Raw genomic sequence first — 15,335 nt, 5'->3', positions numbered from 1 at the left:
GAACCCTCTTTCAAACAGATCTCCATGTACCGTACAGTATAATACAGTACACAGAGTATATAAAGTCACAGATTCTTGGTCAATCGCATCACAAAAATAGTTTTCTGCCATATTTGGTAGTGGGCGAAAGTCTGAATGTACTATAAAGCTACAAATGCAAGCAGTTTCAAAGTTGTTCTTTGTCACAACATTATCTTGTCTGCTGTACATCTTGGTTCCTGGTCCGTCAATACATCACACACTGGTTAGCATGTTATTCACAGCTGAACTGTCAATACACCTTAATCCTCTCAATCATCTTTCTTTGAAATGATTACCTGATAAAATAAACAATATAACAAATAAATGACATGGACTACTGTATACTTGTATTATTTTGTAAAGCTAATATTTCTCTGGCATGCCAGTTGGAACTACTTTGCAGGTTTTAACTTTTGTAGATCACTACATACCTTTTCTGTTTGGATAGACCAGAACTTGTACACACAAGTAACAGTGCCTTCATATTGCATTATACTTACTTCTTTATTTTCAACAACAGTCAGCCCTTTAATTTTTATTTGTCTTTGCTTTGCATTTGTTGCTTCTCCAAATATTGCCTGAACTGAATGCAAATGGGCCTCCTTGATTTTTTCATCTGTAAAATAAATTACAAAACTTAAGTAATTAGCCATTACATATACGCTACACACCTAAATCATCCTACACTTGTATATATAGTCAGGCATTCTACAGAACACTGGTATATATAGGACATACTACATATATAGGACATCCTACAGAATACCTGTATACAATCAGCACATCCTACAGAATACCTGTAATTGTCCTGTATACACAGTCAGGACATCCTACAGAATACCTGTATACAATCAGCACATCCTACAGAATACCTGTAATTGTCCTGTATACACAGTCAGGACATCCTACAGAATATTGTTTGCATGGTTAGGGTATTCTACAGAAAATCTATATACAAAGTTAGGACATATACAACAGAATACCTAGGCCTGTATGCAGTCAGGACATCCAACAGAATACCTGTATTCAGTTTTGACAGCCTACAAAATACCTGTATATACATGTATGTATATACATAGGACATTCTACAGAATACCTGTATACGCAATCAGGTCAACCTACAGAATACCTGTATACAAATGACATCATACAGAATACCTGTATACATGTATATTTACATAGGACATCCTATAGAATATCTGTATACACAGTCGGGACATTCTACAGAATAACACCTTTATACACGTATACATATATAGGACATCCTACAGAATACCTGTATACACAGGTCATCCTACAGAATACCTGTATACACAGTCAGGACATTCTGCAGAATACCTGTAATGCTGTATACACAGTCAGGACACCCTATATAGACAGATAGAACACTAGCTATATACAGTACATACATATGACATAATACAGAATACCTGCATGCAAAGGTCACACTACAGAATGTCTGTATACACAGGTATTATGTAAATAATACCTTTTTACACAGGAAATGAATATGGGCAGGTAGTATAGTAGGACATCACAAAATACCCGACATATTCAATACTTACAGTACTGTAGTGTATATATCAGTCTATATATGCCTACTTAGTAACTTACTGATATCGGCCAATGACGATGATCCATCACTTTTCCCAAATACTTTAGTAATAATTATATAACCTGTCACATTAAATGACAAAAGCACTAATCCTAAACGCCCATACCGCTTCCATGCAGGGATTTTTGATGGATCTTGGTACCTGTATCTCATTTTTGACGGTCACGACATGTGTATAGAATCTGTGTCATCATTGTGTTTGCATTCTCGCGAATCTCTGTTCCGGAAGTTGATTTGCCGGTCAGTCATCGGAAAACTGCTTGATATATCGCTTTTTAAGGGTGATATAATAATAACAAAATATAATGTTGTAATAAATAGTATGTACATTTTATCGGAACAAACAGTATTGGGTACAAATATAAACACATTTCAAACCAAATTAACCGGCATTTGTTTTCTGTATTATACACAAGTCGTGTAAACGCTTGTCATATGGCGGGAGAATAGAATGGCTACGTATCTTTCAGTAACCACCGATTTAGAAGATGCTAAGCTTCATGCAATGCCTTGTCACATTCAATACGACGGAAAAGCAAATATTGCACAGTATTTTGAATCAAACTCACGGAAAACTGGCGAAGGTAATTATCTGATGAGTCTAATAACAATAATCTGTCGGGACTCCTTGTTAGAGCGGCAGTTTCTTCTAGCTCTGACACCATGGGCTAATTGCAAACATTTCTCATGACGGACGTGCTGATTCGGGCCTTGAAAGTCTTTGTCACGTCTCGCCTGAATACAATTTAAAGTCCGTCTTTATTTCATTAACGAGTAACACTTGCCCAACTAGCTAGTCTAGCACGAGTTTTTGATCTCTGGTGTAGGACTACTCCTATAACTTTAATATTATATAAGGTCTTATTCCACATAATTACATTGATGGATATTGTTACATATCAAAAAATAGGCAAGATAAGTCACTCGATCCTAGGCTCCTCACAAGCTACAGTTTCTGTTATGTATTGTACAATATATGACCCTCATAATGATGTCCTTAATATGATAGATAATACCATTTAAATGTTGATTTATCTTCCTTCCTTGTACAGACATCATTTGTAATACATGCTATGTATACATTGACAGCCATGACAGCATCTTTCCGTGGGAGACCACTCAAAGGGGAGGTTATCCAAGTACCTCATGGCTATACTGGCCTTATTGTCAAGGAGACGAGGAAAGCAATAACAGAAGATGAAGACCGACATTTAACAGCAATGAATAAATTCAAGGAAATAAACTTCTGGAATCTGGACAGAACACCATGTGAAGATGATAAAATGAAGCAAGCTAAGACCTGGCTGGAACTGGCTAAGGTGGTAAGTTTGAATGGGATTATACTGAGAAACTACCTACTTCGTGAAGAGGAAACTTTGTGTACAGGGGATGAAGCAATCTAGAAAGAGTTTTATTTTTGGGGAAATGGTGTTAGCAGTATTTAGATTTGGTTACTAGGGATGAGGATATGGTTACTAGGGATGAGGACACTCTTAATAATGGTGAATTGGAAAGCACAGGGCTTATTATATTACATGAAGTAGACTCCAAAAGATCCAATAGATCGAACTAAAAAAATCTACTATCTCAACAAATATGGGGGGGGGGGGGGGGGGGGGTAATCAGAGAATTAGAAGATTATCATTAAGTGAATAACATGTTTCTCTATCTGCTGATACATCAAGACACTAGCCCCAAGCTAGACACACAACCATTCACCTCTTGCAGAGCCCCTCGGCTGATACAATTGTCGCTATAAAAAAACTCCCGTGAAGTATTGAATAACAACAGTGCCGGAGTTAATAGTGTTTTACTTTCAAATATCAACAATATATAGAGCGGGTAGATTCCAGAAATTGAAGATGATTTTCTGTTACATGATAAATGTTAAGTATTTTTCATACATATGCATTCGTATTTCATTATTTAAATTTAGTTTATTTCTATGATATGATATGGTAGCATAATACATTCTATTCGCTGCGATCCTATAGCTATGACGAAAGAGGTGAAGGTCGTGTGTCCCGAAACACCTGTCAGAGGCTGGAAGTTTTGTAGCATGTCCCCGATTAAAGTTGGATTTCAACTACTCCGATTAATGTTACATATGCAAATGCATATGAACCGATAGATTAGAGACTTCTGAAGAGATCAGTAGAAAGATTATGTAGATATTGCTCTGAAAAAATAAGTTTGAAGATAGGATGCTTCCCTTGTCAATATATAAAGGTATTTCTGGCTATTTTTTAATATAAGACTAGACATGCCCCTGTGCTTAAGGTGCCCCTGTGCCCAAGGTGAAAATTTGATGGCCCCGAACGTCAGGCTAGTTGATTTTTACACTGATGCATTAAGGCAGTGTTGATATTTAAAGCAAACATTTTTTAGAATTTTTATTCTTTCCAGCTTCATCAGCCTTTGGAAAATGAAAGTAGTCAGAAGAGTACTGTAGGAAACTGATGTCTGTCTCGGTACCAGATGTGCTACATTGCTGGAGTTACCTCCCCTGATATTACGGTTTCAGTGGGACCAACACAGGGAAATAGAAAGAGTTATCTTGACTAGATGGTCTATTGGAATTTAGCAAGTACAGATCTGGATGCCATGTAGTACAGATTCTGGCTACTGACATGTTTTATAAATGTATTTTATTTTGGTTACCATATCAGTAGGACAATATATGCATTAAACTTATTAATGAGACATTTTTATTGTTACTATATGCTACTCATTCAAAGACAAGTGTCACAATGGTTTGATTGTTTCTAATTTTAACAACCGGGGGGGGGGGGGGGGGGGGGGGGGGGGGGGGAATCTGGTCCGTTGTACTTCTGAGCAAATGTTCATTGATCAGACAGATGGTTAACTAGAGCTACCTAAAGGGATACTCCGCACTAAGTAGGATTTCAAAGTCAACAGTGTACGCAATCATGTATTTACCTAATATACTTCAGATTGGATTTCCTGATGCACTGTCTTTAGGTGTCAAATTCTTTATCAGCCTGGGTATCAACAATTTCACTTATCAGAACTGACTACAGGAAAGACATTTTGATACTGATATTTCAAATCACTGGAAAGAATTCTTGTAAGGTACAAAACGGTCAAAAATTTTGCCACTGGTTCATTTAAAGTACATATTGGCATATCAATTCTCTATTGTATTTCATTTGTCTTTGATGATCATGTTATGGTATGGTACCTTATGATGTGAAAAAATTGGATGGCGAGTTGCTAAAAGTCTTGACTTGTTTTACAGCCTCCATAATACAGGTTTTAATGAGATGTGACAACGCAAGTAAGATTGCATGACTCGAGGTCAAATTTTGTTTATGACATTCTGAAGCAAAGTGAGTGGAGCACAAAACCATGTGGTGAAATGCAAGGTCACAGATCAAATATATATGTTCCGACTGGAAATTTTTAACAGTTACAATACTGTACTTGGAAGAAAACCAGTTATCAATTAAATTGTATTTCTAATAGTTAAGGTTAAATTCAATGTCAAATTTCCAAATTCTTCATGAGTCTTTCTGGACATTTATCTATACACATGCCCTTCTCGGGGCTTTTGGTTCAAGGTCAACATCATGATTCATCTAGTCAGTCCATTGTCAAATTTGGGGTAATCATTAGCACATTTTGCAGCATTGGTAGGTATCCACATTTTCTTTCTGTGTATATAATTTGATGTACTACTATTTATCTGAAACTTAGTAGGTCTAGGCACCTACAATATCTAGGAAGGTGTGTAGACTCTCCTGTAACTTATTAAAAAGAATGGGAGGAGGATGGCAAGACAGATTGATTATCTTTTTTCTTTCTTTCTTTCTTTCTTTCTGAAGTATGGTTTTGTTTCCTGTAAACTGACTGTGTCTAGACCTTCAAAATATAGGCAATCTTAAGTGTCAGCCGTTGCGGTTGTACTATCATATTTTCTGAAACATGAAAAAATTACCTGATCTATTCCCTTCAGAGTAGAAATATAGAAAATAACACTAGATAAATGTTTTTAACTTTAATACACGAAGGACTAACAGCATGAAATTCAACAACAATCTGAAAATCTACATCTGTGATCAAAGGTAATATTGCAAACAAACAAAACTGCACATACCAGAAAGGCACTTCTATCGATGACATTTTGTACCTCTGTAGGATATGTCCACCATACAAAGCACCTAAATGGGTACATGAGTATCCTTTTCCTGTAAACTAGAGACTATTTCTAAATTATGTTTACATAGCATGCTTCACATTTTCATGTCACATTTTTCTTGTTCATTAACATTACTTCAGAACATTTAACTTCATATAAATTTAAGTTAGCTATTAAATTTTACCAGACATGTGAACTGGAGTGTAAGCCTTGTTTACTGTGGCGAAATGTCCAAATATTTAAATCAGCAGTTACATTAACAGATTGTTAACTGTAAGTTTTACCTGTACTTATGTTAAAGATTAATTTATAGAGGAATCAGGATTGTACATGATGTAATAACACATCAATTAGATATAAAACACACAATGGCAAAATTGGATCACTTAACATTTTTCCAATTAATTAAAAAACTTTAAAACAAAAAATACAAACTTGAAAAAATATGAAGCACTTGAAAATCACACAAAAATACAATAAATACCAAGTGATAAGGTCAACTTGATCACAATCACAGATTAATCCAGTGCTGTAGTTGTTAAGTAAGCTTCATCGCCTTGATCATTTCTCACTGAACATCGGAGACAACAAAGCAGGACGCTTACTGACCTTGACCTCCTGTCTTCGTTGATTAAGTCGCCTCAGTTAATTTTGCAACACAACCATTAATTATGACTTTACATCATTTTGGGGAAAGGTTTGTATACACTTTTGTAGAACCTTGTTAGTCCACTTATATTTAGTCAATACACTTTAGTTTAACTACAAATAAATTAACTAAGGTCCATCCCTAAATATTAAATTATGTCTAGAAATCTACTTCCCTCGGGTGTTTATGAAGAGGTTTGGAGTAACAAGGTATCTACAACATAACACCGCCGTCGTTAAGACACAGCACATGTACAAAGCATTCACTAGATAGGGAAATTGGTGTCCATCTGCTTCAGGAAGTCGCATAACTAAATGTATATAAATTCAATATATATAAATATGATATATAGTTCTATATTTTAATAACTCAGTAAGTAGCTATGTAGATATGAACAGAGATGGAATATATTAAAAATAATATTTGGTAAAATCTATTAACACTATTTGTATTATATTGAGCTATGATTATGAACACAGGACAAAAACAATAAACGCACAATGTATAAGAAAAATTCCAACTTGATTTGTTTTTTTCACTGTTTTGTATATTTTCCCAGAGCAAAAAACAATGCATTGCCAAGAATTTATCCTATAACTGGTCTTTAATTCTTGGATACTTAACATTGCTTGCTTTGTCATTTAGGTTTTGAGGATACAACACGCCAGAGTAATTTGCAAAAAATTCCAAAGTGGGTGATATTCAAATCACAATTATGTTCACCAATAAATTTGTAGGTACAACCTACTACATATATCTCATCACTTATTCAAAGACACAGCAAGACTTGTGTCTCAGCAACTTCTGAGATTTAGTGTACAAAACAGTTATTGGAGATGCAGGTATCATACAATTCATCAAAACATCACACCAGCAGTCTGGTGACAAAAGTGTACTAATTGTTGCCTAATAAATGAAAAAAAACCTTTACAATCTTTTAGAGGTAGCTGGTTTGTACACAAGGCCATCAGTAAAATAGTTGTCACTGTGCATCAATGATTTGATTTTTTAAGTTTGCAGTATGAAGAGTTTATAGATAATGCCTAGAGATTTGGCCCGGACGCCTGAAACTTATTTTCCTCCTAAAAGAAACATTGCACAGAAAACAACCCTATTTTAAAGATGACCTTGATTGGTAATGTTTAGTTGTACAATAATTTGAGTAATAAATCCTACACCTATATATATATATATACACACACAAAAAAACAAAGTATATATGTGGAATACTGGTCAAAATAGGAACAAACTATGAGTAAATTGACATAACCAGGTTTGTCCAATTCACATATGTACCATGTATTAATTTTAACCATACATTGAGAAAACTTTGCCTCATCAAGTGTAAATTTCATCCCTCTAATTGTAGTACTAACTTCTATTTGTGCTCATGATAAATTCATTCTCATAATTCAGGGTGAGAGTTAAACTGCAACAAAGATTTCTCAATGTAAAGTTAGTATTGAAATGAACACTTGGAAAATAAAATGGAAAGTTTCCACTAAACAATAGAAAACAAATGTACACAACAATAACGTATGTCATGGTGGTCCCAAAGTCAACAGGAAATGCTAAAACTTAAAACCCAGCAATGCATGCATACTACAAAGTATTAATTAATACGTAGCTGTTCAAGAAATTAGAAATGATAATACACTGCTTATCATACCAAAAAATGTACTTGTATAACTATTTCTTTTTTATGAGGTATAGGGTCTCATTGTCTAACCATTTTAAGAAATTTTACCAAACTGAGATCAAATATATTTCTACTGATAACTTATACTATTTGGTCCGATATAGTTTGGAGTTTACAGTGAATTGTACAGTATTTCATAAACCCTGAAAATGTGACCCTGTAATATCAATAAATATGGTGTGTGTAAAATCGCATTCCCATACAAGTATATATGCTGCTCTCTATGTTTGGGTGGAATATTTTAACTATTAACATATTTTACAAACTTCATTTTTAACATAAAATGCTACTTTTGTGTATAAAACATGTTTATCAAATGTATATAAATAAATTTGCACCAAGCTTTCTACATACCTAAGATTATCTTATTAGGTATACATATACTCTGAAAAACTCATCTTAAACATATACCATATTAATGAAGTTATAAGTCACGTGGCACTGAGTTGTACTTTGAAATTGTGTTTCATGCTACCTCATGGTTGAACTATTTCTGTAATAAAGTACAACGAAATCTACCATGTCATCTTTATCAACATTTGATTTACTGAAGAAACAATTTCCAACTCGTACCGAAACATCTTAATTTGAATCTACAGCAGTTAATTCTCAAGTACAGGTGTAATTACAAGAATATAAATCCTCTACAAATTATCCTCCAATTTCTAATGGAGCAGATATGAATAAAAACTCTGTCTCTAAGGAGACGGAAGTCCAGGGAAGAGGATTGGTAGGGATAATACAACATGTAAATTCGGGAACGCACAAATATAGGCTGTAGTTACCTCCCCTTATGTGAAAATGTAATACATTTGTACATGATATTTGTCAAATTGTTCAACAAGACCAACCACAAGTAGCTGACTAGACATTAACAACCACTATACAAGACTACATGAACACATACCATCAGTATGATGTACACTACTGTACCTGCACCAACCTTGATTAGCATTTATCACTTTTAACCTGAAACCGTTTTGCCTTTAAAATGTATCGGAAAGAAAATTGATGTTCATTTAGATTTATTCCATTTATATCCCCAAAGCAAAAAGTAACAAATGGTATCATAACCGGTGTATCAAGTACTGATATACCGACCTCCGAGGTGCACAATTTGCACCTGTTCATATAGCCACTGCTAATCAGCATATTGGTCACTCAAGCTGAATTAGAGCTTTCTGGCTGCAATGTCACAAGTTCAACCAACAGCAGTCAGTGTCATAGAGAGTGATAGCTGTATGGGGTCAAATTGTGAATTGCTGTTGGGCCACAGATGAGATTTCCTGAAAAATTGTGATTTTTCTGAAGTGAAAGTTTTGGTGTTTGCACTTTTTGTTTTATGAAATGGTGTACATGTATTTTCAAAAATTCTGTAAATTATTCTGGTTGCACTTAAACATCTACAAATGCCTGCCTCAAATTAAATATACTGTTTCTTAAACCACTACTTATTTCTGATAAACAACAACTTTAATAGATTTAATATCGAAATGTGAATTGGTGTATTCGATCAAGCATTACACATCATTAATAACATTTGTAAATTGACATAAATTACCTCAAACTACCGGTATTATGCAAAAAATTTAATTTGTACATGTATGACATAATCTTCACATGAATAGCTTTAGTACGTACACATTAGCAATGACATTATTTAATGTCATCAGATTGAACAATATTGGTAAACTTTAAGTTTGATTAGTTTTAATATAATATGGCAACTTTATACATGTAACAATACAATACAGTACAATAGTACACATTTTGGTTTGTGTGGTTATACCTATAGCTACATTTCAACTGTACAGATCTATAGATTATGAAAAATATATCTATCACAACCTAATTATATATTTGTTTGAAAAGATAATAAAAAAAAAACAACATAATTTTGACTTACCATGGAATTAAACTTTAATTCACTTTGAACGATAAACATTAAAATTCACCATACATAAATTTACAAACTATCTACTAAGAAATTTTAAGTCTTCTCCGATGAAAGTACCAGTATGGAAAATTTCAAAATTTGTAGATCTTTATATGTATATATAAAAAGGAAATCTAAGGTCTTCGATCATCAAAAATTAAACCTGCTTCACATCACAGCCTCAGTTTGTTATCAACCATAACAACTGGTCTAACAATCGTTGTACATTGTATATAGTATATACAATATGTTTGTGTATATATAGGTATTTTATGAAACAGAAAGTCCCTTTAAATATCATGCATGTGTTTTGTGCATTTTTATATATAACAGTTGTCATAGATACATGATTTCTAGATACTTGCATTGTTCAAAACATAATGGAACTGAGAAATGTCCCCCTCAGATCAATAAAATATCGTCCCATATATCTCACCAATTATACTATGTTGATATGGTAGTAGGCCATGGTTCAATACCATCTACAAAATATGAGACAGTGCTATTAAATCTTAAATGAGTACCCCCGGTATATTGTATCATTCACATGTACCAAACAGAACTATCTCAACATGACTGACCAACCTTTTTATACAACAGCTGTTGATTTAATACATATATACCCTACATCAGTTGTTCGCATCTACCTGTAACAAAACATCAGTTTCTTGAATGCATGCATTCACCTAACAGCACTTGTAGATTTGTACACTTAACAGACTGCACTAAATCAAATCCACATGTACCAGTTATCTTTATCTAAATAAACGTAAATAGCACTATATATCTAACATATATGTACCAAAACATCATTGTCTTTTATACGAATGTCCCAAACACCTAAACTGGCCACACTTCTTTTCTTCCACTCTACATTCAACCACATACAGACAAAACCAAATAGCACTGAATTAATGTACCCAAAGAGTACTGAATTTAATTAACATTTACCCAATTAGCACCCTATTTAATCCGCATAGATCCAGATATCACTGAATTTAATCCGTATGTACATCTACCCAAATAGCACCCACTTAAATCCACATTATCCAAATTTAAATGGCATTGAATTTAATTAGCATTAACCCAATGAGCACCCCTAAAATTAATCCACATGCACCCGAATAGCACTGAATTTATTCCACATGTACCCAAAATAACAGTTCCAATCCACATACATCCCAATAGCACTGAATTTAATTGACTTGTACCCAAATAGCTATCTCTCAGCACTATCCCGAAGTACTTAAATAACACCCCTTTTATTCCACATATATGTACCCAATGATCTAACCCACATGAAGCTAAACACTAGGTTTAACAACTTTTACCTACCCTAATTGACTCAGCAATATTTCTCTACCGTAATGGACTCAAAAAACATTACTCGGCCCTTATTTACTCGAGCAACATATTTCTCTACCATAATGGACTAAAAAAACATTTCTCAGCCCTAATTCACTCAAACAACATTTCCCTACCATAAACAAACATATTAAGACAACTCCCCTCACCTGATCAACCCAAAAAAAACTTTCAATCTATATATGTACCCACACAGCACCTTACCAACAGCACTAAAGCTTTCCAAATCTCTACTGTGAATTGGTCATAATCAAAGCAGTAAATAAAAGCTTTCTAATCTTCACTCACTGTGAGAAAAATCTTAACAGTGCATCACTAAGCTTATCTTCACTAAACTGTACAAATTATTGAATATTTAATCTAATATACACTCCAGAATCTCAACACAGCACTAAAAGTATCCATCCCTCTGTACAATCACAAATGAAATATCAAGAAAACAAAAATAACAGTTGGTTAAAAATATAAATGTATAAATATATATATTATATTAATGTAGATAATTAATAATACAATATTAAACAACACAAACCAGTAATCCAACAAAAACTGACTTTGGAGTATCAGCATGCCCTGCAGTGTAAGATAGGGAATGTAAAATACCCTGATCAGTAACTAGAAATACCCTCATTTCCTTCTGAATCTGATCCCAAATTATCCTCATTTCCTTCTGAATCTGATCTCAAATTACCCTCATTTCCTTCTGAAACTGATCTCAAATTACCCTCATTTCCTTCTGAAACTGATCTCAAATTACCCTCATTTCCTTCTGAAACTGATCTAAAATTATGCTCATCTTCTGAAACTGATCTCAAATCACCCTCAACTTCTGAAACTGATCTCAAACAATTCACCCTCAACTCCTTCTGAAATTAATTACCCTAAAAATACATCCTTCTGAAACTTATTACCCTAAAAATATATCCTTCTGAAAATCAACTAAAATTTCCCTCAACTCCAATTACCTTAACTCCTTTTGAAATGCAACTTAGCCAAGTCTTATCCTCAACTCCTGCTGAAACTCAATGCTTGTATACCAAAACATCTAATGCTATCTTCCAACTGTTAATATTTCTTCAATTTTCTAAGGGTGTACCTTTTCTTGAAAAAGAAAATTCCAAGTAAAACCCTTATTACCAAAAAGCATGATCAAATATTAAAGTGAAATGGCATGCAAATCAATACACAAGTCTTATTATATAATCCAGTATTAAACAACCCAATAAAATATCTGTTAGTATAATTCAAAATCATTTTAGTAAAAACAACAAAAAAGTTCTTATCAATACAAAATTACAATATGACACAATTGAGACATTTATTGTGGGTAAGTTTGTTGCTAAAGCTTCAGGGGCAAGAGTTGACAACATATATTTAAAGAGATAGATTCAGTTAATATAAATGGCAAAACTGACATGGTCCGTAGGTTCAGCTAATACTAACTGACATGGTCCATAGGTTCAGCTAATACAAACTGACATGGTCCATATCCGAAAATTAAGGAAAATACAGCAGGATAAAATAAGAACAATGTTAGTTTGTCAAATAGTTATATAATCAATAATAAATAACAAAATCACAAATATTAATGATATATATTTTTGTTAATCCTCCAGTCAGTGGTCAAGATAAAATCTATACAAGGACAAAAAACCTATTAGACAGATTTGCCTTGATATCATTACACAAATATATTGTGTATAATTAGGGAAAAAAAAGAAAGAGAAAAAATCAAAAATAAAATCTCAAGTCTGACCACTATGCAGTTGAAACCATTCCACAAACCATATACCAGGTATTCCCATTCATCGCAATGTACACTGGCTAGCTTACTTTTGGAAAATATTAAACATAACATAACAGGAAACAAAAGTTGACTTCATTTTCACATGTGAAACAATAGAAGATATTGTCAAATGTCTTCCATACATCTATGTACCTTCTTTGTCAATCTATAGCTATATTATCATCAAACCCTTAACCACTACAGTGACTCACTGAAAACACAAATCTAAAATGAAGTGTTAGATTCATACTAAATACAGACAAAATTATATAAATTCCGATTCGGCACGCTCCTTAAGTTCGTTGATCTGTTGAAGAAGACTGGATGTACTACCATGGAGGGAGCTGTCCACATAGCCATCGGGCTTCAGATAGATATCTGCATTCCAATCATAGTCGTCAAAGCTCCCAATGCTACTTGTACGACTGTTCATGCCCCATGAATATTCCGAGTTAGTCTCTGAATACCGATCTTGTACTGCTACCTTGTACTCCTGGATAGCATCATTCAACGACCAAAGCTGGCACAGAAGTGACACATCCAGTTCCCTCAAACCAGCCTGTAGATAAATAACAAATCATGTAGAAAATCAATCTAACATTGACATTTTTCAAAGTCAAATACACTGTATTTAGAAATCTCTGGATATACAAATTGTATTGATACTTCTGCTCCAATCTGCATTATGGCAGATATCACAATTTTATTGAGTCCTATATTGTTTTCATTTGTTTCAAATTCCAAGTCCTCATTAAACACAATGTAACAGACATTTGACTATTTATTCCAATGCATTCACTAAAGATCGAACCCTGAATCTATGATTGATTTACTTGACTTGCGCTCTACTAAATGAGCGAAGATCATTTTTCTTAATCTGTATAAAGGCAGCATGTAATATTTACCAGGATCAGACTTCTGGCTGCAAATCACTTAAACTGATGTGATCTAAGGGTCAGACCCTGGGGTTAAATATTTCATTCTGAGTTATAGGCATGTGTTAAATACCTATTGCATGGTTTGGGTGCCACATACACAAAATGCACAGGGACTTTATTTCTATACTGGTCAAGCATAAAACTGTAACAGAAGAGGGAAAATGCAATGACCAGACTCAAACTTCACTTTTACAAATATAGCACACTATATACACTTTATATTATAATTATAGCTAATGAAGGAGCTGAAGAGAAATTCTCCTTATAGAAGGCGGTAGGAAAGGCTACATAATATATTTTTACTAGGAACATGAGTATAATGATATTGTTGCTATAATGTTTCCTGTTTTTACCATTTCATTCTTTAAAGTTGATAAAGCTGTATTAAGCTTTACGAAGGGAGACATTTCTTCACTGCCACTTGGTTGGTCCTCGGGCGACTGGACCGCCGAATCGACGTTGGAGCTAGTGGACGACGCGTTGCATCGTAAGTCGTGATCGGTGTCGCTGTCCCTAAGTATGCTATCCCTGCCATCCGGCTGACTCATCGGGCTGGACAGACTGGACACCTCGGTGTCACTGATACTACCGCCCAACGTGGACTCCTCTTCTTTTTCTTCAAAACTTGTAAGCGATGGGTTTATGTTAACTACATCACTAAAACATTTCGGGAGGGGTGGTAGACCTGGGAGTTCAGCCATCCTGCCCAATTGGACAACAAAAGATAGTCTGTGTACTTTCTAGTTAGACATGTCGCACTTATAAGATGTTTTCTCACAGCTGTCAGTTTGTTGACAAAGTCGCCATTTTCCAAACTTTACGAACAGGTTTCACTTCCGGTAACAGGTGCGCCACCACTGATCGATCATTGTAAGAGTTACCTCCCTTAAACCGTTCGACTGGTACTTCTACAGTTGTATTACCTACCAGTTGACGTCCTACTTCTCAACATGGTATAGAGCATGTCGTTTCGTGTGTGTCATGGAAACAGACAAAGAAATTTAATTTTGGCGAGATGATATGGCTGATTTAAAGGATAGAGTATCACTATCCTCAATACACATGGGTCTATTTATGTTTTTGGTAAAGTTAGGGACATGAAAAGTTAAATAAAGACGCCTACAATATGTAGTGACGGGAGATGACTGACGTGAAAGGCAAAATGAC

General features: G+C 34.3%; 2 protein-coding genes across 2 annotated transcripts; one reads left to right on the top strand and one right to left on the bottom strand.

The window, feature by feature from the left end:
- Positions 1 to 2,039: 2,039 nt before the first annotated feature.
- On the top strand, positions 2,040 to 4,341 carry LOC117324106 (ribonuclease H2 subunit C-like). The gene is made up of 3 exons (XM_033879767.1): positions 2,040 to 2,220; positions 2,726 to 2,958; positions 4,043 to 4,341. Exons 1-3 carry the CDS (start codon positions 2,088 to 2,090, stop codon positions 4,094 to 4,096), a joined length of 420 nt encoding a protein of 139 aa, XP_033735658.1. The 5' UTR covers positions 2,040 to 2,087; the 3' UTR covers positions 4,097 to 4,341.
- Positions 4,342 to 5,639: 1,298 nt separating this feature from the next.
- Positions 5,640 to 14,983, bottom strand: LOC117324105 (leucine repeat adapter protein 25-like). Its single transcript, XM_033879766.1, has 2 exons — positions 14,522 to 14,983; positions 5,640 to 13,789 (listed from the first exon to the last, which is right to left on the bottom strand). Exons 1-2 carry the CDS (start codon positions 14,867 to 14,869, stop codon positions 13,496 to 13,498), a joined length of 642 nt encoding a protein of 213 aa, XP_033735657.1. The 5' UTR covers positions 14,870 to 14,983; the 3' UTR covers positions 5,640 to 13,495.
- Positions 14,984 to 15,335: the final 352 nt, after the last annotated feature.

The sequence above is a fragment of the Pecten maximus genome, chromosome 3 (genome assembly GCF_902652985.1).
Source record: "Pecten maximus chromosome 3, xPecMax1.1, whole genome shotgun sequence".
Taxonomy (NCBI): domain Eukaryota; kingdom Metazoa; phylum Mollusca; class Bivalvia; order Pectinida; family Pectinidae; genus Pecten; species Pecten maximus.
This window is presented reverse-complemented; position numbering and strand designations above follow the sequence as displayed.